The sequence below is a fragment of the Neomonachus schauinslandi genome, chromosome 10 (genome assembly GCF_002201575.2).
Source record: "Neomonachus schauinslandi chromosome 10, ASM220157v2, whole genome shotgun sequence".
Taxonomy (NCBI): domain Eukaryota; kingdom Metazoa; phylum Chordata; class Mammalia; order Carnivora; family Phocidae; genus Neomonachus; species Neomonachus schauinslandi.
The window spans coordinates 25598196-25620308 of record NC_058412.1 but is presented as its reverse complement, the minus strand read 5'-3'; the positions used below and the strand labels follow the sequence as shown (position 1 = coordinate 25620308).

The 22113-nt window shown below is 37.3% G+C and overlaps 1 protein-coding gene across 4 annotated transcripts in view; it reads right to left on the bottom strand.

Annotated features, from left to right (window-relative positions):
- Nucleotides 1-22113, bottom strand: part of SPAST (spastin) — a 58487-nt gene that overhangs the window by 24501 nt on the left and 11873 nt on the right. Inside the window, exons 2-7 of one of the 4 annotated variants that reach the window (XM_021697324.1) lie at nucleotides 17384-17470; nucleotides 15117-15200; nucleotides 8668-8763; nucleotides 3911-4098; nucleotides 3170-3303; nucleotides 2797-2890 (exon numbers count right to left, since the gene is read on the bottom strand). In XM_021697324.1, coding sequence (XP_021552999.1) covers nucleotides 2797-2890; nucleotides 3170-3303; nucleotides 3911-4098; nucleotides 8668-8763; nucleotides 15117-15200; nucleotides 17384-17470 — 683 coding nt within the window. The remainder of the gene's footprint in view (nucleotides 1-2796; nucleotides 2891-3169; nucleotides 3304-3910; nucleotides 4099-8667; nucleotides 8764-15116; nucleotides 15201-17383; nucleotides 17471-22113) is intronic. The other 3 variants (XM_021697325.1, XM_021697326.1, XM_021697327.1) reach the window with 3 other exon arrangements.

Below are 22113 nucleotides of genomic sequence, written 5' to 3'. Positions count from 1 at the left end.
AAAAAAAAAAAACAGAACAAAACAAAAAAACAGAATATGATCAAATATGATCAGGCTGGTACATAGATCAGTGCCACACACCAGATTTTGGGTGTATTTTGGTCTGTTGGAAGATAGTGCCTCCCAAAATTTTAAAGAAAGAAAAACTTATATATGTACAAAAATAAGGGTTGATATGATGAAGGGATGGAATATGACTGTAAAGATGAAAAGTATAAACAAATTTTATAAAAGGTATAAGAAGTTGTTTGAAAAAAGAAAAGAGGATTTAAAAAAAAGAAAGAAAGAAAAAAAAAGGGAGAGAATGTGATCAGGCAGGAGAGTAGAACAAAACCATACACTAGAGATTTAGGGTATATTTTGATCTGTTAGAAGAAACTATCTCAAAATTTTAAAGAGAGAACAACTTATATATATATATATGCCAAAAATAAGAGTAACTATTATGAAGGGATAAAATATGACTCTAAAAATGAAAAATAAAAATGTTTTTTAAAAAAGGGATGGATAAGATGTTGGTTGAAAAAGGGAGAAAGAAAAATTAAAAAAAAAAAAAGACGGTTAAAAAAAAAATTAACTTTGAAAGACTAAAGAATCATGGTAAAAAAGCCATGGATTCTATGTGCATTATTCCCCTAGCGCTGGAGTTCTGCCGTTCTCATCGATTGGTAAACTTGGTCTTGGCTGGCTGCTCTTGCTGATCTTCTGGGGGAGGGGCCTGTTGCCGTGGTTCCCAAATGTCTTTGCCGGAGGTGGAATTGCCCCGCCCTTGCCCGGTCCAGGCTAAGTAATCTGCTCGGGTTTGCTCTCAGGAGCTTTTGTTCCCTGCAAGCTTTCCATACAACTTTGGAGGCCCAGAGTGAAAATGGCGGCCTCCCAATCTCCGCCCCGGAGGAGCCGGAGGAGTTGAGAACTCGGGGCCCCCCTCCTCACTGCGCCCCCAGAGAAAAGCCATCAGTCATTCCCGTCTCCCCGGTCTCTGGCCGCACTCCGTGCTCACCCGGCCTGTGACCGAGCATTTCTATCTCGGGCGCCCAACCCCATGTGGAGTCTCTAAACCCAGCAGATCCCTGCGGTGTGCTCCCGTGCAGCTCCTCCCGGGGGAGGAAGGGGAGTCTCCCCGGATCTGCTGCTTGTTGGGTCCCTGCTGGAAGAGCAGTGGCCCGACTGTGCCGCGGATCACGGTTTATGGCAACCCCAAGCTGAGAGCCCGCGCCTCAGCACCGTCTCTGCAGCCGGCTTCCCTGCTCCGATACCTGGGACCTCTACCGCACTCAGGCACCCCCGGTCTTTCTGTGACCCCGAGGGTCCTGAGACCACACTGTCACGCGAGGGTTCCACCCCCCACTTAGCCACTGGAGCGGCGTCCCTCAGTGGAGCCGACTTCTAAAAGTTCCGATTTTGTGCTCTGCGGCTCTATCACTTGCCAGAAGCAGCAGACGGAGGCTCCCTCCCCCGCCGTCTATCCTCCCGAATATTGCCTCGGATTCACTTCTCCGCACGTCCTACCTTCCAGAAAGTGGTCGCTTTTCTGTTCAGAGAGTTTTTGCTATTCTTTTCTTCGATCTCCTGTTGAGTTCGTAGGTGTTCAGAATGTTTTGATCCCTATCCAGCTGAATTCCTGAGACCAGATGAAATCCAGGTCTCCTACTCCTCCGCCATCTTGCTCCGCCTTGCAGGAGTTTTATAGTTAGCCTTTTACATTTAGGTCTGTGACTAATTTTGAATTATCTTTTGTGAAAGGTGTGAAGTACATGTCTAGAATTTTTTTGCACATGGATGTCTAGTTGTTCCAGCACCATTTGTGGAAAATACTATCCTTTCTCCATCAGATTGCTTTTGTGCCTTTGTCAATTGCTGGTATTTGTATCTCTGTATTTCTGGGCTCTCTATTATGTTCTATTGATCTATTTGTCTATTCTTTCACCAAAGACAGATTTTCTTGACTACTGCAGCATTTTTTGGTTTTTAAAAATTTCCAGTTTTATTGAGATATAATTGACATAACATTGTGTCATTTTAACGTGTACAATATGATTTGATGCACACATAACTTGCATAATATTCATCACAATAAGGTTAACACAACCTTCACCTCACATAATTACCATTTTGTTGTTCTTGTTGTTATGATGAGAACAAACAAAACAGAAACATAACCATAAAAACAGAGCAAACTGGTGGTTGCCAGAGGGGAAGGAGTTAAGGGGATAAGCAAAATAGGTGAAAGGAATTAAGAGGTACAAGCTTCCAGTTAGAAAATAAATAAGTCATGGGGATGAAAAGTACAGCATGGGATCTAGAGTCAATAATATTGCAATAACATTGTATAGTGACAGATGGTAACTATACTTATCATAGTGAGCATAGCTCAATGTACGGAATTGTCAAATCACTATGTTGCACACCTGAAACTCATATAACATTGTATTTCAACTATACTTTGATTAAAAAAAAAGTCTTCAAACTTAAACTTAATAATTTTAACTTCTCTTTTCTCCAGTATGATTTCTCTTAATTTTAAATCCCTCTTACACCTTGATATAAAAATTATTTTCTGTTACCTACTTTTCCCTCTAAATGTTAAAAATGGATTGGTTATTAGGAACCTTTATAGTCATTCTCCTCTCCTATTAATAACCAGCCAACATCAACTACTAATGTCTTTTTCTTTTTAAAAACATCAAATCTGTTATATGAACTAATCATTCTAGCATAGCTCACACATTTCTTTACTGCTAATATTGATTCAGTAATGAATGATGTTAGAGGAAAATGATAATATAAAGCACTTACCTCAGGCCTCAGAGAAGGAAGAATAACAATTTCTTGCAAGGCTTGTTTTGCTAACTCTTGCCCAGCTATGTCATCAAATTTAACAGCTGTTCCACTAAGAAATAGAATTTCAGTTAGCGCCACAACAAAATATGCTTCAGTTATTATAATATGAAGTCTAAACTCTATGAAATAAAATTATTTTATGTTAAATGTGAAATTATAATAAAATCAGTAAAACAATGGCTTTCTACATTTACAGTAACCGAAAACCATCATAAAGATTAAATAGGTATATTAAACAAGGTATTATCTATTTTATTCATGATATATTGTATAAATAAATTCAAAACTAAAAACTATTAAATAAAACACTTCAGATGGCAAAACTTACTTGTCCACAATTTCGTTCATTATAAGGTTGGCAAGGTTGCTGTCCACATTCCTAAAATTCTTCAAGTCTTTCTTTTTACGAGCAGCAGTTGTAGGGGTAGAAGGTTTATTCGTTCTATTTGTTTTTGGTGTACTCTTAAAGGACACAAAATTGTAATGTAAAAATACAACCTAACTAACACTTTTCATAAGTGAGTTAACCTTAAGGTTCACAGAATTAAAAGTTCAAAAATAGGAAAAAGGATATAAAAAAGCCAAAACTGTATGTTTACTCCAAGGTAAAATGGTATTCACTATAAAACTACATTTGGCATGAAGTGGGTTTACAGAGGATTCCATCCAGAGAGATTTAGATACCATAAAATAAAAAGGCCCTATGATAATACAGTCATGTAATTTTGATTGTTAGAATTGTAACAAAACTATGTTTAATGTTATAAAACACTTACATAACTTTAAAGAAATAACAACTTTAAAATTATAAGCATTATATAAAATAGACTAGACAAGAAACTTACTACAAAATACCTAATTAGGTCCAAAGGAAGTTAAAATAAGATTTGCTTTTTAATAGCAAGTTGTCCTTGTAGATTTTAAAAAAGAAAACTACATTCAACTTTGTAGAAACTTATCAATTCTCCAAGATATTATAAAGTACTTGTAATAATCTTCAGCAAGCATATCATGTTCAAAATCTTCTATTTGCAAAACCACACCAATTAAAGTTACCATCTTCAAATACCTTATGAGTTCCAGTTGTGGGACCAGGTCCCTGTCTCACTCCAGAAACCATGGATAAGCCACTACAGCTAGGTGCTCTGTGGTGGCCTGACAGACCTGTGGATCCAGTCTTCATAACTGTTTTTGAACGAGGCAGTGAATTACTAGCATGTGTTAAGGGATCTTTTCTTTTTGGAACAGCTCCACTTTCTATCAAGGAAAAAGCAAAATCATCATGGTTAGAAAACTATGGCTAAACATTATAAAATAAAGATGGATATAATTTGTAAAACTAAGCTAATACTACTTTTTTTTTACATTAGCAATATTTCAAAATAAGATTTCAATTAGAAAATCTACTAGAATGTTCATCAGGATTATCACTTGGTGGACAAGATTATGATTATTTAGTTTTTCCTTTTCCTGATGTATATTCTAATTTTCTTATAAGGAATATGTATTTGTAATAAGAAGAAATACGTTCATTTGCGGGGACAGGAGGAGGATATAAAAAGATTCCCAAATGAAGTTGCCAAATATTCAAGAAACAAAATGCAGTAAACGCATTAGAGTTATGTTGTTACAGAACTGGGGGGCAAAGCAGTGCATTACCTTGGTTCCAAACTTTAAGATTGTAAAATAGTATGAAATTCCAAGTCTGTGTCCACCAAAAGAGTTTCTAGAAGTAATCAATTTTTAATTTAAAGGGTATAAAGATGTGGGTTTTAATATGCCAAGTATTCTATGTGCTGTATATATGTAAATAAACACATATGAAACATCATCAATTAAGCCTAAAAGGTTACCTGACCTACCTATATTGCACTTCTACATAAATTATAGGCTTTCAAATGTTCAAATCTCACTGCTTCAAATATTTTTATACACTCCATAACAAACATCAGTTTACTAATAACAATGTTTACAGTAAAAACAAATGTTAAATCAGTAAGCAAATTAGAATAGCCTACAGAAAAGACAAAAACCTTATATTTGTATTTGTCATCAAATCCCTTAAGGTGTTTTAAGGAAACTCAAAGGAAGAGAACTTCAGAGTAGAGCAAGGTGATCAAGATTTTTTTTCCATAAATAAATGTAAAGTTCTGAACCATATGTTCAAGGAACTAATGGATAGCAACCTTAAAGGACAAAGCAGGAAAGCAATCTAGAAAAGGGAATAACAATAAGCAAAAGCAAAGACATGAAAAAGAGCAAAATCTGTCTAGGCTGAAGATAAAGATCAGTCATTTCAGAGGAAAAAAAGGAAAGTGGAAAAGAATTTCTTCAGACAGTAAACATACAGTCCTGAGACTATAAGTGAATAGGAATTTCCACATGGAACTATGAGAATGATAGGAGATTTTTCATTAAAATAACAAAAGTCAGTAGGGTAATGGAGTATGTTCAAAATGCTGTAGGAAGAAAAAAGTGTTAACCTTTATCAATTTTATATCCTGGTAACCTGTCATGTAAGAACGAGGGTATTTCGGACATTAGAAAGACTAAGAAAGTTCACTATCTACAAACTTTCATTGAAAGAACTCCTAAAGTAGGCTTTTGGTTAAAAAGCAAACAGAAAGAAATAAGGAATCTGTGGGAAGGAAAAACAAAAAAGAGAAGCATTATTAGAATATACTATTTGGTTTTGGATACTAAGTCATAATAATGTTAAATCTGATTTTTCAGCGTAACTAAAATAGTGATATTTATGTATCAGGAGATGAAGGGTAATGTTGGCATAAGAATTAAACCTTCTTTCACCTGAATAAGAAAATACATATCAAAAACTGTTCAATCAGTAGTAGCAATATAAGCATAATATCTAGAAATACAGTAGGAAACAAAAGAAAAAATAGCAGGAAGAGTTAGACATTGTATGAGGAGCCGGCCTAGTGGTGAAGGCAGGAAGAGAGAAGGAAGAGATGAGAAGAAGAATACTATTTTTCTTTACAAGCCATTCAGTATTTATTTTTTCATCAACCCTTTAAGGTATAATCTATGAATAATAAATTGCATCCATTTAAAATGTACAATTTGATGAGTTTATGAAGATGTTTTTAAAGATGAAATAGCCACTAAAATCAAGATACGAAATGTTTCCATCATAGCCAAAAGTCTTCTTGTATTCATTTGCGCTCCATCCCTTACTGCCCCTGGCCCTAAGCAATCACTAATCCGCTTTCTAACAATGCAGGAGTCACCTGATTTAGTCATTTCTATTGATCTAGGTTCAAGGTCACTGAAGCTTCCATTTGACATCTCCAATCTGCTGTTGAGGTTATCTAGTAAATTTTATTTCAGCAATTGTACTTTTCAACTTCAGAATTTCCATTCTTTTTATTGTGTAGTTTATGTTATGTGCTAAGATTGCAGGTTTATTAACTGATGCCCTATTTTCTTTTACTTCTTTGAATATATTTATAATAGTTGTTTTGAAGTCTTTGCTACATCAACATCTGGGCCCAATCAAGAATCAGCTTCTAATGACTAATCCTTTTCTTGAATAATGGTCACACTTTCTTACTTCTTTGCCTGTCTAGTAATTTTGAGTTGAAAACTGGACATTGTAGATAACACACTGAAGGAGTAAGTGGACTTTGGCATAACTATTTCCTAAGAGAGATGAAGTAACTCATCCAAGTGAAATACCACAGAATATTCCAGAAGTGGGTAACACTAGTAAAACAGGCCTGAGTAAGCCAGCTCACTGACTAGGGCTCAATGGGTATCAGTTACCAGTACTGCAAAAATTAGCTGTGCAGTCAGTATGCCCCCTCCAAGAAGAAAACAGAATAGAACAGATTACTAGGGATTTAAAGTAAGAGGTTGATTTTTTTAACAGAGGTCCCAGGAAGAGAAAGTTTTGCATTGGCAAAACAAAACCATGGGATCTCATACATGGAATGAAGTGGAAGAGAAGCAAGATAACAAAGGAAAGGCATACCAGCTCTTCAGGACTAGGAAATTTTTGCTATTTACCTTGGTAGGATTATTAAGATTTCAAATTTACATCTTGGAAACTTAATTATTTACATATGGTGCATTATTACTTTTTTTTTTAAAGATTTTATTTATTTATTTGACAGAGAGACACAGAGAGAGGGAACACAAGCAGGGTGAGCGGGAGAGGGAGAAGCAGGCTTCCCGCCAAGCAGGGAGCCCGATGCGGGGCTCGATCCCAGGACCCTGGGATCATGACCTGAGCCGAAGGCAGATGCTTAATGACTGAGCCAGCCAGGCGCCCCTATTAATTTTTTTAAAGTTCCTTATACAAATGTCAGCTCCTCACATCTGTACTAAGAGAAATAGGCAAAATATTTATTGCTATATTTACTTCTATACTAGAAATCATGTACAGGAAGGAATGGGAAAAGGAATATAGTCAATGACATGGGGCTCTGTACTGGAAGACCAAACCAAAGAACTTCTTAAGAAGTAAAGCCAGAGGGAAAGATTTCATGACCTATTGTCTCCAGTCCATAGAAATCCACTTACCATAATTCTACTCTATTGAAGTCTTGAAAATTTTTTATTACATATGAATAAAGAAGGCAGGTATCTTAATCTAAACTAAGGTTTTTCGGGGCACCTGGGTGGCTCAGTAGTTAAGCGTCTGCCCTCAGCTCAGGTCATGATCCCAGGGTTCTGGGATCGAGCCCCGCATCGGGCTCCTTGCTCAGCGGGCAGCCTGCTTCTCCCTCTCCCACTCCCCCTGCTTGTATTCCCTCTCTTGCTGTCTCTCTCTGTCAAATAAATACATAAAATATTAAAAAAATAAACTAAGGTTTTTCTTATTGAACAAAGCAAAAACTGAACAAAGCAATATTTACTTTAATAAAATTTAAGCCCTGAACATGAAACTAAGGTTGAAAAAATCATAAATAAAACTAGCCAAGATGTCAGAGAACTTAGTAAATGAAGACTCCTCCCCCCCCAACCCAAACAAAACAAAAAAAGCATGTAATCTTCTGTAAGAGTTGATACCCAAAAGTTCATGGAAAACAAATTTAACCCACAGTAAATTAATAGTATTCTAATGTGTGCTCAGCAGCACATATACTAAAATAGTATTCTAAAGTTTCTCTTATGTGAACTCAGCTTCAAATTTTTCCTAACAGGTACTATGATAAAACAATCATTTGTAGTATATATGAAAATTGCTGTGCAATTAAAATTGATATATAACAAGGAGAAATTAAAATTTCTGCCTTGGGATGCCTGGGTGGCTCAGTTGGTTAAGTGTCTGCCTTCGGCTCAGGTCGTGATCCCAGGGTCCTGGGATCGAGCCCCGCATCGGGCTCCCTGCTCAGCGGGGAGCCTGCTTCTCCCTCTCCCTCTGTCCGCTGCTGCCCCTGCTTGTTTTCTCCCTCTCTCTCTCTGTCAAATAAATAAAATCAAATAAATTTAAAAAAAACTGCCTTAAAAAAACACTACTTCATAAAAACTTGGTACAGGTATGCATGAAAAAAATACAAATGCTGAAAATACAACAGAAACAAAAGAATATGTTAGTAATTTAGAAAAATGAACCTTTATATTTTATAATCCCAAAAATGGGAGGTTGCAAAATAAGCAAATAAAGCATGTTGAGAATGGTTTTATCTGTTATATATTTACACACCATGAATGATAGGGACACTGTATTTTCCACATAGCTCTGTGAAAACAAAAGCCAACCAAATCCACCCTTATAAAATCAAATCAACATTATCCGGTTACGCAGGACTCTACTCTGCATGCAAGCTTTATTATTTTACATGTTAGTTAACCTAAACCCACCTGACTGGAGATGTCCGTTGCGGCATGTCAAGTTAGTACTGTCATTATAGACATCCGTTTGTGACTTGGAAAATTGCAAAACTGGTTGCAGCTTCTCTATGCAACAGAGGGGGGTAGAAAAGAACAAAATAAACAAAAAGAAAAAATACACAATGGAAAAATAAGATGTCCATGTGAAAATAAAAAATAATTCAAGGTGTTAGAAGATGAAGGGTTTTGGTATTTATGTAAAATTTTCCTAAAAATATAGTTAGTAAAAACTCAGACGTTAAAATAGCAACAGAAATTCACAACTGATTGGCTATGTTCAAAATATGCTTTATTCAGGTTTGGTAACCTGAGGCAGTTTCATATCACTACTATCACCAGCAAGTATTTTCTGAGTATCTAACATATCCATATCATTATGTAGGGCGAACAGCATGGAGACAAAAAATGAATACGGTTTTTATCATCCAGATGCTTATTAAATATGGTTGGCCACTTACAACACAAATATATTTTTTTAAAAAGATTGTATAGCACAAAAGAAAGTTAAAAAGGCTTTATAGAAAAAGTGGGCTGTTGAGTTGGCTAGGATTTGAAAAGATAAAAAGAAAGGACATTTCAGGAAAGGAAAACAGCACTTAAAAAATGACAAAGAGGGATGGGTGCCTGGGTGGCTCAGTCGGTTAAGCGACTGCCTTCGGCTCAGGTCATGATCCCAGGGTCCTGGGATCGAGCCCCGCATCGGGCTCCCTGCTCTGCGGGGAGCCTGCTTCTCCCTCTCCCACTCCCCCTGCTTGTGTTCCCTCTCTCGCTGTGTCTCTCTGTCAAATAAATAATAAAAATAAAATCTTTAAAAAAAAAAGACACAGAGGCAAACTATGAAGAATGTCTAAGAAATGCCATATTCAGCTACATGTTAATGTATGTCAGGCAAAAAATAAAGGCAACAGAGCAAAGGGGACTTAGCATGTTGCAGAATAGTACCATTTATTTAAATACACACATGTGCACTCTTGTATACATGAAGGTTATCCCTAAAAAGGACCAGAGAAAGATAGCAGCTGCCTCTGGGGAGGGGAAATGAGTGGCTGGGACATAATATGGGATGGATACTTTTCATACTTAAACTTTAAAAATGTTGTAGCATGCCCTTTTATTACCTATTTCTAAAATTAATCAAATATTTAAGAGGATTATTTTAACTCTACCCTCACTTTAAATAACAAATCCTCTCTCAAGATCCAGGTCTCTATGTCTAGCACCTGAAGCCCAAGACGGTAGCAGTTTGAGCTGTCTTGCCCCTCTATATTACTGCTGCACTCTCTTTCCCCATTCAAGTCATCCATACTGCTACTTGACAAACACACTGCTCCACCACTTACTAGTATGAACTTACTTGAGCCTGTTTTAAGAGGGTCTCAAGGATTAAATAATATACATAGAACACCTGTTCTGTGCCCCCATTCATAATAGGAGCCCAATGTTTACTGTATTTATTTTGTTGCAGTACTCCAAGTTGTCTGATTCTTTTCTTCAGTACTGGGAAGTCAATGAATACATGCAAAAATGTAGCACATATATACTAACTCTCCTAAACTTTCATTTCTAAGGTCAGACATGCAGGCGCCATGCTTGGTTTATGGTACAGACACATATGCCTTTGGGACAGGTTAAATAGCAGCTACCCTTTTTGCACAAAGCACAAAGTACTGAACAGGGCTTTTGTATCCTAGAACTGGCTGATACAATATACCTTGGAGCTTTTTGTTGTTGTTGTTAGTTAACAGATAGGTCATCTGATTTTTCTCAATGATAATACTCTTCACCATACTGAGAAAGAAACCTTTTATATTGGTAATAGCCATAAATTAGGGGGAAAAAAACCTGATTTGTAAATGTCTTCCTTATCAATTAACACTCTCTTCAAAGAAATGTAAGAAGAAGATCTCATAAACATTCATTCCATAATGAAAGTAAACAAACTAAATGCTTGGTTTTGATAACTAATAACTAGCAATAAAAAGCCACAAAAGTTGTTTTGGTGTGTAGGGATTAGATTTCTATGTGTGGAAACACACATATAACACAATAGTAGTTGTACTGCTAATGTGAACCTGCTCCAACTCATTTTTGTTAAAGAAAGTAAACTTAGTTTAATGCTTCCTTTTGCAATCACTAAATGTTTGTAGATTCGTTAATGATTTAAAACAAAACCACCACCTTGCTTCTCGATCCCTTCACATGCAATCCCACACAACCATCTACTTAAAAGGAAAATCTTGCCACATAACTCTTCCGTTTAAAACCTTTAGCAGCTTCCCATTGCCCACAGATCAATGTTCAAATATAGCATTAAGGCCCTCCATGATCTGCCTACATCTTTTTTTTTTTAAGATTTTATTTATTTATTTGATAGAGAGAGTGAGAGAGCACAAGCAGGGGGGAACAGCAGAGGGAGAGGGAGAAGCAGGCTCCTCACCAAGCAGGGAGCCCAACGCGGGGCTCGATCCCAGGACCCCGGGATCATGACCTGAGCCGAAGGCAGACGCCCAACCATCTGAGCCACCCAGGCGCCCCTGCCTATATCTCTTATACATACTGAGCAATCCCAAATTCACTTCTGCACCAGCACCTTTCCCTACCTGCCATGCTATTTCTTACCTGAACTGTCTTTTCTCCCAAACATTCTTTAAAGTTTTATCTTTTTAAATCTCCCTTTTAGGTTTCACTTCTTCCAGGAATATTTCTCAGACACCTATTTTATCATCCTACAAATTATTTGTATAGCTCCCTACAAAATATTGTATCTCCATCCTGCAGTGATGAAGATTTATCTATTCATGTGTCTGCCTCCCCTGAGTGCCTTAAGAGAGGAACATTATACCCAATCTATTGGTAAATCTATTTGGTCAACCTTCAAATATAATCATAATCCAACCACTTGTTACAATTTCTCTTCATATCATCCTGGTCCAAGCCTCCCATCATTTTTCTCCTAGCTTACTGTAATTCAACAGTGGTCCTACTTGCTCTCCGTGGCTCTACTCTTGGAGTCTATCATCAACGTGATCTTTAAAATTTAAGTCAGGGGGTGCCTGGCTGGCTCAGTAGGTTGGATGGCCAACTCCTGATTTCGGCTCAGGTTATGACTTTGAGGGTCATGGGATCGAGCCCCACAGGGGGGCTCTGTGATCAGTGGGAGTCTGCCTCTCTCCCTTTCCCTCTGCCCCTCCCCTTGCCCTCTCTCTCTAAAATAAATAAATCTGTAAAAAAAAAAAAAAAAAAACTTAAGTCAGATTATGTAATTCCTTTCCTAAAAATCCTTATAACTGTTCCCCATTTCACAGATGGTAAAAGCTCAAATCTTCCTGGTGGCCAATAAGGCCCTGTGTGTTTTAATGAACCCTCCCTGCCCTCATCTCTACCATACTCTCCTTGCTGGGGCACACTGGCCTCTTTGCTTTTTTTCAAATACACCAGTTATGTTTTCTTAAGGGTTTCCATCGGCTCTTACTTTTCTCTGGACCATTCTTCTCCCAGACAACCTGCATGGCTAACTCATGTCATCTTTTCAAAGAGACATATCTGACCATCCTACTTAAAACTAGAAGCCCAAACCACCTCCCATCCACTCCTAATCCCCATTACTACGATTTACTTGTTCTTTTCTTCATGTATTTATCACTTTCCAACATACTGTATAACTTATTTATGTTTATTCCCTCCTGTCAGTCTTCTCCCTGCTGGAATAAAAACTATGAAGGAGGAATCCTTGTCTACATCCTAAGTGCCTAGAACATGGTAGTCACCCAATAAATTATTTGCTGAATTACTAAATAAATTTAGTTAATATCCTTGGCACTGTACCTGGTCCAGAGTAAGGGCTTAATAAACAGATGTTGGATGAAGCTATTTATTTTTTTTATAAAAGGGTAAACTCCAGGTATGCCAAAATTATCTTTTTATCTATACCAGGTTTTACAGTTAAGCTTTGCTTGAAGGTTTACGATTACTAACTTGAAGATATAGAACATATAGGAACTCTTTCCATTTTATCAGTCTGCATCCTCTCAAACCAGTCTGTATGGGGAACTCCCAATATGATTCTCCATACTAATTAGAGAACTATTGGGCATGCCACCTCTGAAAAACTCCATTCCTTAACCAACACATAGTACACAAATAAGTTCTACTATGTACTTGTACACAGATCTTCTTTTACTGTCTTTGGTATATATGCTTCTAGGCTTTCTGAGTTCTCAGAAGACAGGAATATGTTGATGCCTTCTATTCCACTTCTTTTTTAAAGTAACATCTTTCAATGGGCACATAGCACTTTTGAGGATGACAACAGATAATGACATCCCAAATATCAATTCTTTTAATGCCTAGCTTCATGTCATATATCCTCTTTTTCTCCTCTCCTTTAGTAACACAAATAAAAAAATGACAAGGTTGCATTTAAAGACAAGTCTATAATTAAAGAGATGTTTCCAACAATTTATCATATCACATCTTCAAAAGAGAACAACTAGCTCCTAATTATTCAATTTGAAACATGTTACAAAATGTTCCATAATCAAACTTAACCTGGATCATATATATGTACATAGTGAAAGGCATTACAGCTATAACACACAAAATACCGAGTAGAACAATTAATTATTTGACTACAATGACCTCTGATGTAATATTTAATTTTATGTGATACAGTAATAATCTTCATGTGGGAGTGAGAAGGCAAACTCTGTCAGCCACAGAAGCCAGGGAACACTGCCTTGTCAGCCACCTAAAAACATTAAAGGATTTCTTTTCACCAGTGTGGGGCAAAAAACTTATAAACACAATGGACCATATAAGAATGAATAAATGAATGAATGAATGAATAAATGAATGTATGTGCGTGTAAATACATGAATGAATATTTATATATGCGTGTGTAAATACATTTTTCCATAAAAGCAAGGTGGTGATTACAGACAGGTAAGGAGGAGAATAAAAACCAGCATTTTTGAGTACTTACTATGATTAGGTTCCTTCAATAATTCAATGGTCACATATGGTGAGATAAATATTATTAGCATATTATAAATGAGATGAAAAAGGCTCAAACATGCTAAATAACTTACCACAAATCACAGAGCAATAAATACATAAGGTCTGCCTGTTTACCAAATATCTATTTCTATCACATCAAGTTATAGTAGAGAACCACCCAAGAAGGGTGGGTTTTAGTTCCACTTTGTTTTTGGGTTGCTTTACCTAAAAAAATATTTTTAAAGCCTATACCTTCAAATAGAAGATGAAAAGTTTCTCTTTATAGACCGATTCCAGCTGATAAAAGAATGACAGAATTATGTCACTAGGCATCAGTCATCAACTGCTACTAACATCGCAAGATGTCAGAACTACTGACAAACACAAAACCACCTATCAAGTAGTCTTATTATTAAAAAATAAAAATCACCTTTCAATCCAATCAAGGCTCTATATCCAACTATCAATTTACAGGGAGGACAGAAGAACATATTAAAAGATATCATGGAGATGCACAGAGCAAAAGACAGACTACAGGAAACCACTACATGTCAAAGATCTGGTTCATCAACAAATTACAAAAAAAACCAGATGAACTTGTATATTAAAAGAAACATATCATATGAATCTTCTTGAGATTCTGGTGCAAAAAAATTATTAGAAAAATAGAAGGAACTATTAAGTTTTGAGATACTGACCATATTACATTATTTGTTATATATTACATTATACATTATATGTAAATTATATTTGGACACTGATCATTGCTTTGGCCATAATTTTTTGTTAATATTAAAAGAAATTATTGGTTATTTTTTAAATGTGATAATGGTATTTTGGTAATTTTATTTTTAAAGCATCTTTTTCTTTTAGAGATACAATATGAAATACTTGTAAATAAAATAAAAAGATGTGAAGAATTGTTTCAACATAATATGGAGTGGGGGTGAGTGGTTAGAGATTTATTGGAGTTGACAAACTCTTTCCATAAAAAGCCAGATAATATTAAAATATTTTTAAAAGTTACATATTAAAAGGCTCTGAGGGCTGTATGATCTCTGTATCAACTATTCAACTCTGCTGTCACCGTAGCATGAAAGCATCCAAACAATAACAGAGGAATGAGTAACTGTGTGCCATCTTATAAAAATAGGCAGTGAACTGGGTTTAGTCCAGGGCTGTAATTTGCCAGCCCTTGAGTACAGATAAATCAAGACTGACTATGAGTTGATAATTATTACAGCTGAGTGATGGATAATTAATCCATTATACTCTATTTTGTATATGTTAGAAATTTTCTGTGTTAGAAAAAAAGCCTAGAACACATTTTCAAGATTACTGATCTATTTCCATCTGCATTTAAAGTTTCACTGAACACATTTCAAATACAGCTCATTCAAATTATACAATTCATTAATTGATACCTAGAAGTTGTAAACGGTCCTTGGCCATACCCAAATTAGTCATCATTTTAGCTTGAAGGCGTCTAGCTCTTTCACACTGTTCACCTGAAAGAATAGGAAAAAAAATTAAAACATCTATGTTTCCCTACTAATATTACTTCAAGATAAAATATTATCCCAACTAATCTCATGGGGAGTCAGTTTTTTTTTTTTTTTTAAAAGATTCATTTATTTATTTGAGAGAGAGACAGAGAGTGGAGGGGCAGAGGGAGAGGGAGAAAAGCAGACTCCCTGCTGAGTGCAGAGCCCGACATGGGGCTTGATCTCATAACCCTGAGATCATGATCTGAGCTGAAATCAAGAATCAGATACTTAAGCAAATGAGCCCTGGGAGTCATAGTCTTTATAAAGTATCTTTAAAAAATCAGTTATAGTTCCTTATGATGGTTTCAGACCTACTGTGGTATTTCATGGATTTCACATGTTATTTCATGGATTTTTGAGGTGTATTTTTTCCCCTACGGTAAAAAATCTCTGAAACTGAGGGGTGGGTGTGTGTGTGTGTGTGTGTGTTTGTGTGTGTTTCAGAGAGGGAGAGGTGTGAGGGGTAAAAGGAGAGAGAGAATCTTTAGCAGGCTCCGTGTGTGTGTGTGTGTGTGTGTGTGTGTGTGTGTTTCAGAGAGGGAGAGGTGTGAGGGGTAAAAGGAGAGAGAGAATCTTTAGCAGGCTCCATGCCCAGGGCAGAGCCTGAGGCGGGGCTCGATCTCACAACCCTGAGATCATGACTTGAGCTGAAATCAAGAGTTAGACACTTAACCGACTAAGCCACACAGGTGTCCCAAGAGATGTGTTTTATAACCAGTACCAACTTACTAAAGCTATCAGCCAGGCTGTACTCATACCACAGTTTGTCATTGCCTGTGCAGAAACAAATTTGGTCCTTGATGTTAATACTGCTGTTATAGCTATGTCTAAACAGGATGAAGACAATACATGCAATAAAGTAAAAGTTAAATTTCATGTGATAGGAAGAGAATGTATCATAGTTCAACTGACCCTTTTTTTTCTCTTAGTGGTACAATCAAAGGCATGCTCCATTCAATGATACTATTTTTCTTATTAACTCATTTTCTCCTAGCTCTTCCTCCACGCAACTGACAAAGAATGACAAATACATTGAGTACATAATTCATAAAGTCATGCTCATAAACTCATGAAAAGTCTCAAAGGCCTAACCTCCCATATTGTTCTATTCTGCTCTCTTTTGTGCAGGACATCAGTAGCTAAAGAAGTACTCAAAATAAAAAGGGGAGAGAAAAAAAACCTAGCAAATATTAGATACATTGTAATTATTAGAGATTAGCTGATATAAGTAGTAGAGTCAGCCAACCAGACAACAAACATCCACTGGGTGGACTGATCCATAATGCTATGATTCTCAGCCTATGTAATTTTTCCTTCTGAATTTATTTTAGCTATGATAAACTGAAATACTTTATTTAGTAGTGGTACCCACATAGTACACAATAGTCACAGCATCATATTTAAAAACTCAGGCTCTGAAGTCAGATTGCCTGGGTTCAAATCCTTACTCTACCTACCACTTGCTAGCCATGAGACCTTAGGCAAGTTACTGAACTTCTCTGTACTTAAGATTATCTATGTAAAAAGTAAGGATAACAGCAGCAGCCTCAGAGTGTGGGGTTGTGGTGAAAATTAAAAAAGATAATACACATGAAGCACACACAGTGATGCTTGGGCACACAGCAGAATGTACAATAAATGTCACCTATATATTTAAAGATATCATTAGACTCTAATTTTTAATTTTAGGTGATAAGAAAGTAAAGATGAGAAATAACCTCTTTGGTTTTAAAAAGCCAAGTGTGAAATCAAAGCAAGACATTTATAGCTCATATTCTAACGTGCAGTTAAGCATTACCCACAAACACAAAAGGGAGTCTGATTAACCACTCCTTCCCTGCCTCAACAATGAGGGAAGGACCAGGTTTCAAAACAGAGCTAAAACTCACCAACAGTGGGTTCAAGGATGACACAAGTAATATAACTGGTTTTTGCCTGACTGCTACCAGGTAATCAAGTTTAAGCATAGCTGGTTATAACTTCAATTTTAGCATAGGTAATAAAGCATTAACTGTAAATCTATAAATGTTAATAACATTTCAAAATGTGTTAAATACTTTTAGTAAGATAGCTGTATTGAAATTAGGGCAACCATGTGAATAGAATTTGGGTTGGCTATGAAACAAATGTAAATATAATCTTACCTTGTCCTGTAACTATGACAGCGATTCCTTTTTCTAGTTCTTCAATACCTTTCTTATACCATTCCACAGCTTGCTCCTTTTGTCCTACTTTAAAATAGAAATAATTATTTGTATATATACTAGACATTATATACTAGAATATACTAAACATTTCCCAAATCTTGCTGTTATTAACTGATACATGAAAAAGTGCTTTGTGATCAAATAAATCTGAGAAATATTACTATATGACTTCTTAGTACCTTTAGCATCCTAATGTACATATGAATTTCTAAGAGGGGGTATAGACGTCAATCTTTCTCAAAATTTTAGGGCTGTGAATCCTTTATTTGTTTGCCATCTCATGGTATTGATGCTTATAACCACTGAAATACTATACTATGGAAAGAAATTTTAATTAGGGAGAATTTATTTTAAATAAATGGATTTTAAAATACATACAATTAGAATATATAAACATGATTTCAATAATGGGATAAAAACCACTGTTTAACCCAACTGTATTGAAATCTGATGTAATTTGTTCCCTTCTGGAGTGAGTTTTTATTTAACAAATGATTGTATCATGAGAACTGATACATGAGATTACAAGTGTGGCATTTAGTAACTTTTAGTAACGCATCCATTTTCTTTGAAACAAATGACTGGTTTACAACTTAAAAAGATCTAAAAATTCAGCAAATCAAAATGTGTGTAAGATATTTCTCTTTTTTTCTGAGACACCTGGGTGGCTCAGTCAGTTAAGCGTCTGCCTTCAGCTCAGGTCATGATCCTGGGTCCTGGGGGATCAAGCCCCTCATCGGGCTCCTTGCTCAGCAGGGAGCCTGCTTCTCCCTCTGCCCGGCCGCTCTCTCTGCTTGTGCTCTCTCTTTCTGACAAATAAATAAAATCTTTTAAACAAGATACTTCTTTTTTCTTTTAAAGAATATTTTATTTTCAATTGGTAAACATCTGCCAAGGAACTAGACATTCTTTTTTTCCCTTCTTTTTGAGAGAGAGCTTGCACACATGCAGGGGCGGGGAGCGGGGGGGGGGGTATGGCAGAGCGAGTGGGAGAAAGAAAGGGAGAGGGAAAGACAGAGAGAGAGAGAGACAGAATCTTAAGCAGGTTCCACACCCAGAGAGGAGCCCCATGTGAACCACAGATCATGACCTGAGCCAAAATCAAGAGTTGGCCACCCAGACACCCCTGTGTAGGATATTTTTGTAAAGTGGTAACAATTACATGCAAATCTCATTGTTTTTGAAAATTAATTTCTTAGTCCTTAGAATCTGCAAAGCCTAAGTGGCACAGAGATACAGTAAAGACGGAAATCATCTATTAGAACCAGGTTTTTGCGGCGCCTGAGTGGCTCATTCGGTTAAGCGTCGGCCTTCAGCTCAGGTTGTGATCCCAGGGTCCTGGGACAGAGCTCTGTGTCGGGCTCCCTGCTCAGCAGGGATTCGGCTTCTCCCTCTGGTCCTCCCCCCGGGTCATGCTCTCTCTCTCTCAAATGAATAAAATCTTTAAAAAAAGTTTTCTTTTTCATATCCCTATTTAATCAAACAAAAATTCCTATGTCATTCTTTTATTTGAAATTTCAAAGCCAATAAAATATGACTCCCTTGATTAACATAGATGAAGTCTTACTATAAGCACCACACACATCTAAGAAATGCTGCCCGCTTATGAGTACCACCTACCCCTTCCTTCATCCCCCAAATAACTCACTAACTAGATTCAGCCCCTGGCATGGGGTAATTTCTTATTATGGTGCCATTAGTATTTCACACAGTTTCTGAGCCAGAATAAGTGTTCAATAAGTACTTGATAACGACACATGAAGAAATTATTAAGAATTTGTTATATACTCATTCAAACTATTTTGATGCTTACCTTCCTATTTTTTTTTTTTAAAGATTTTATTTATTTGACAAAGAGAGAGAGAGAGAGAGAAGGAACACAAGCAGGGGGAGTGGGAGAGGGAGAAGCAGGCCTCCCACAGAGGAGGGAGCCCGACGCGGGGCTCGATCCCAGGACCCTGGGACCGTGACCTGAGCTGAAGGCAGCCGCTAACCAACTGAGCCACCCAGGTGCCCCTTACCTTCCTATTTTCTTATTAAAAAATCTGTTTATGTGTATCTTTGGTTTTTTAATTTGAAAAAAAGAGGGCAATTATAGAAAATAGTAAAATAGCATTTCCTTTGGGAGTGATGGTAACTGATAACAATGTCACATTTGCTTAAAAATTTTTTTTAAAGATTTTATGTATTTATTTGACAGAGAGGGAGAGCGAGAGAGAGAAAGAGTGAGAGAACATGGGTGGCGGGTAGGGGCAGAGGGAGAAGCAGACTCCCCACTAAGTAGGGAGCCCCATGCGCTGAGTAGGGAGCCCCATGCGGGCTGATCCGGCCCCAGGCCATGTAGGACTCCCTGCTCAGCGGGAAGCCTGCTTCTCCCTCTCCCTCTGTGGCTCCCCCTGCTTATGCACACTCTCTCTCAAATAAATAAAATCTTAAAATTTTTTTTTTATAAATTACAATCTAACAGATACAAAAGTTCCTTTTTTGTGCTTCTTCCCATTCCAATGCTCCTTTCCTTTCTAGAAACTACTATAATAAATTCAGTGCGTATCTTTCTAGTAATGTTTTTCTATTGTTCCTATTTTATTTGTATTATTTTATTTTAAAATTTTATACTGCTTTTGAGATCTGTGTTGCTATACAGAAATCTAGTTCAGTCATTCTGACTTCTATATAGTATCCTTTATCATCCTATAATTTATTCAACTATTTTTCTATTAAAATATATTTAGGTTGTTTCCAGTTTCTCAGTATTTCAAATAATGCTTCAATAAACGTGCTTATACCTGTCCTCTTACGTACTTGTGCCAATTTCTCTAGGGTGTATGTTTAAGAGGTAGAGTTAATAAGCCATAGTTCATTTCCATTCACTAGAAATGAACAAACTACTTTTTGAGAGTGCTTGTACCAATTTCCACTCCTAATAGCAGTGTATGACAGTTCTCACTGGCAACATCCAAACATATGTTTTATGGAGTTTTAGTACATTACTGTAGGCAAATTAAATGACTGATTACATGGAGCACCTGGGTGGCTCAGCTGTTGAGTGTCTTGCCTTCATTCTGCTTGGGTCATGATCCCAGGGACCTGGGATTGAGCAGCACATTGGGCTCCCTGCTTGGCGGGGAATCTGTTTTTCCCTCTCCCTGTGCCTTTCCACCCTACTCATGCTCTCTCGCTCAAATAAATAAAATCTTTAAAAAAAAAATGATTACAAATAAATTCACTTGCTCAGGGCACCTGGGTGGCTCAGTGAGTTAAGCATATGACTCTTAGTTTTGGCTCAGGTCATGATCTTGGGGCCATGAGACTGAGCCCCACACTGGGTTCTGCACTGAGCATGGAGCCTACTTAAGATTCTCTCTCTCCTTCTCCCTCTGACCCTCCCCGCTCTGCTCATGGTGTGTGAGCACGTGCATACACATGTGTACGCACACTACGCTCTTTAAAAATAAATTCACATGCTTAATAATTACTCAATTACCTAACATTGTTTGATAAGAGGTAGTTGATTTGCTGCCTTATTTGAATCTCACAAGGCAGTATGATGGTAGAAAATGCATAAATAATTCTTACAAGACTTGTAAGTACAAGACTGCTAGAGAAAGGATAGACATATAGGTCAGCAGAACAGAAGAGAAAGTCCAGAAATAGCCCCACACATATAACACTGATTCACTGTGACAAAGTTGACAAGGTAATTCCGTGAAGAAGGAAGAGCCTCTTTAAAAAACAGTGTTAGAATCATTGCCAAGGGGCCCCTGGGTGGCTCAGTTAATCATCCGCCTTCAGCTCAGGTCATGATCCCAGGGTCCTGGGATCGAGCCCCGCATCGGGCTCCCTGCTCAGCCAGGAATCTGCTTCTCCCTCCCCCTGCTCTTCCACTCTTGCTCTCTCTCCCCCTCTCAAATAAATAAAATCTTTAAAAAAAAAACAATGCTAGGGGGGCGCCTGGGTGGCTCAGATGGTTGTGTCTGCCTTCGGCTCAGGTCACAATCCCAGCATCCCCCTGCTTGTGCTCTCTTGCCCTCTCTGTCAAATAAATAAATAAAATCTTAAAAAAAAAAAATGATGCTAGGGCGCCTGGGTGGCTCAGTCGTTAAGTGTCTGCCTTCGGCTCAGGTCATGATCCCAGGGTCCTGGGATGGAGCCCCACATTGGGCTCCCTGATCCTCGGAAAGCCTGCTTCTCCCTCTCCCACTCCCCCTGCTTGTTTTCCCTCTCTCGCTGTGTCTCTGTCAAATAAGTAAATAAAATCTTTTTAAAAAAATGATGCTAGAATAATGACCATCCATATACAAAAAAAACAAAAACAAAAACTTCAACATAGAAAAAATTAATTTGAAATGGATCACAGAGCTAAATGTAAAACCTAAAACTATAGAACTTATAGAAGAAAACAGACAAAATTCTTCATGATCTGGGCTTAGGCAGAGATTTAGAACATAAAAATCACAAACCTGAAGAGGATATAACTGATCAACTAGACTTCATTAAAAAAATTTTTTTAGGGCGCCTGGGTGGCTCAGTTGTTAAGCGGCTGCCTTCGGCTGAGGTCATGATCCCAGAGTCCTGGGATCGAGTCCCACATGGGGCTCCCTGCTCGGCGGGAAGCCTGCTTCTCCCTCTCCCGCTCCCCCTCTTGTGTTCCTGCTCTCGCTGTCTCT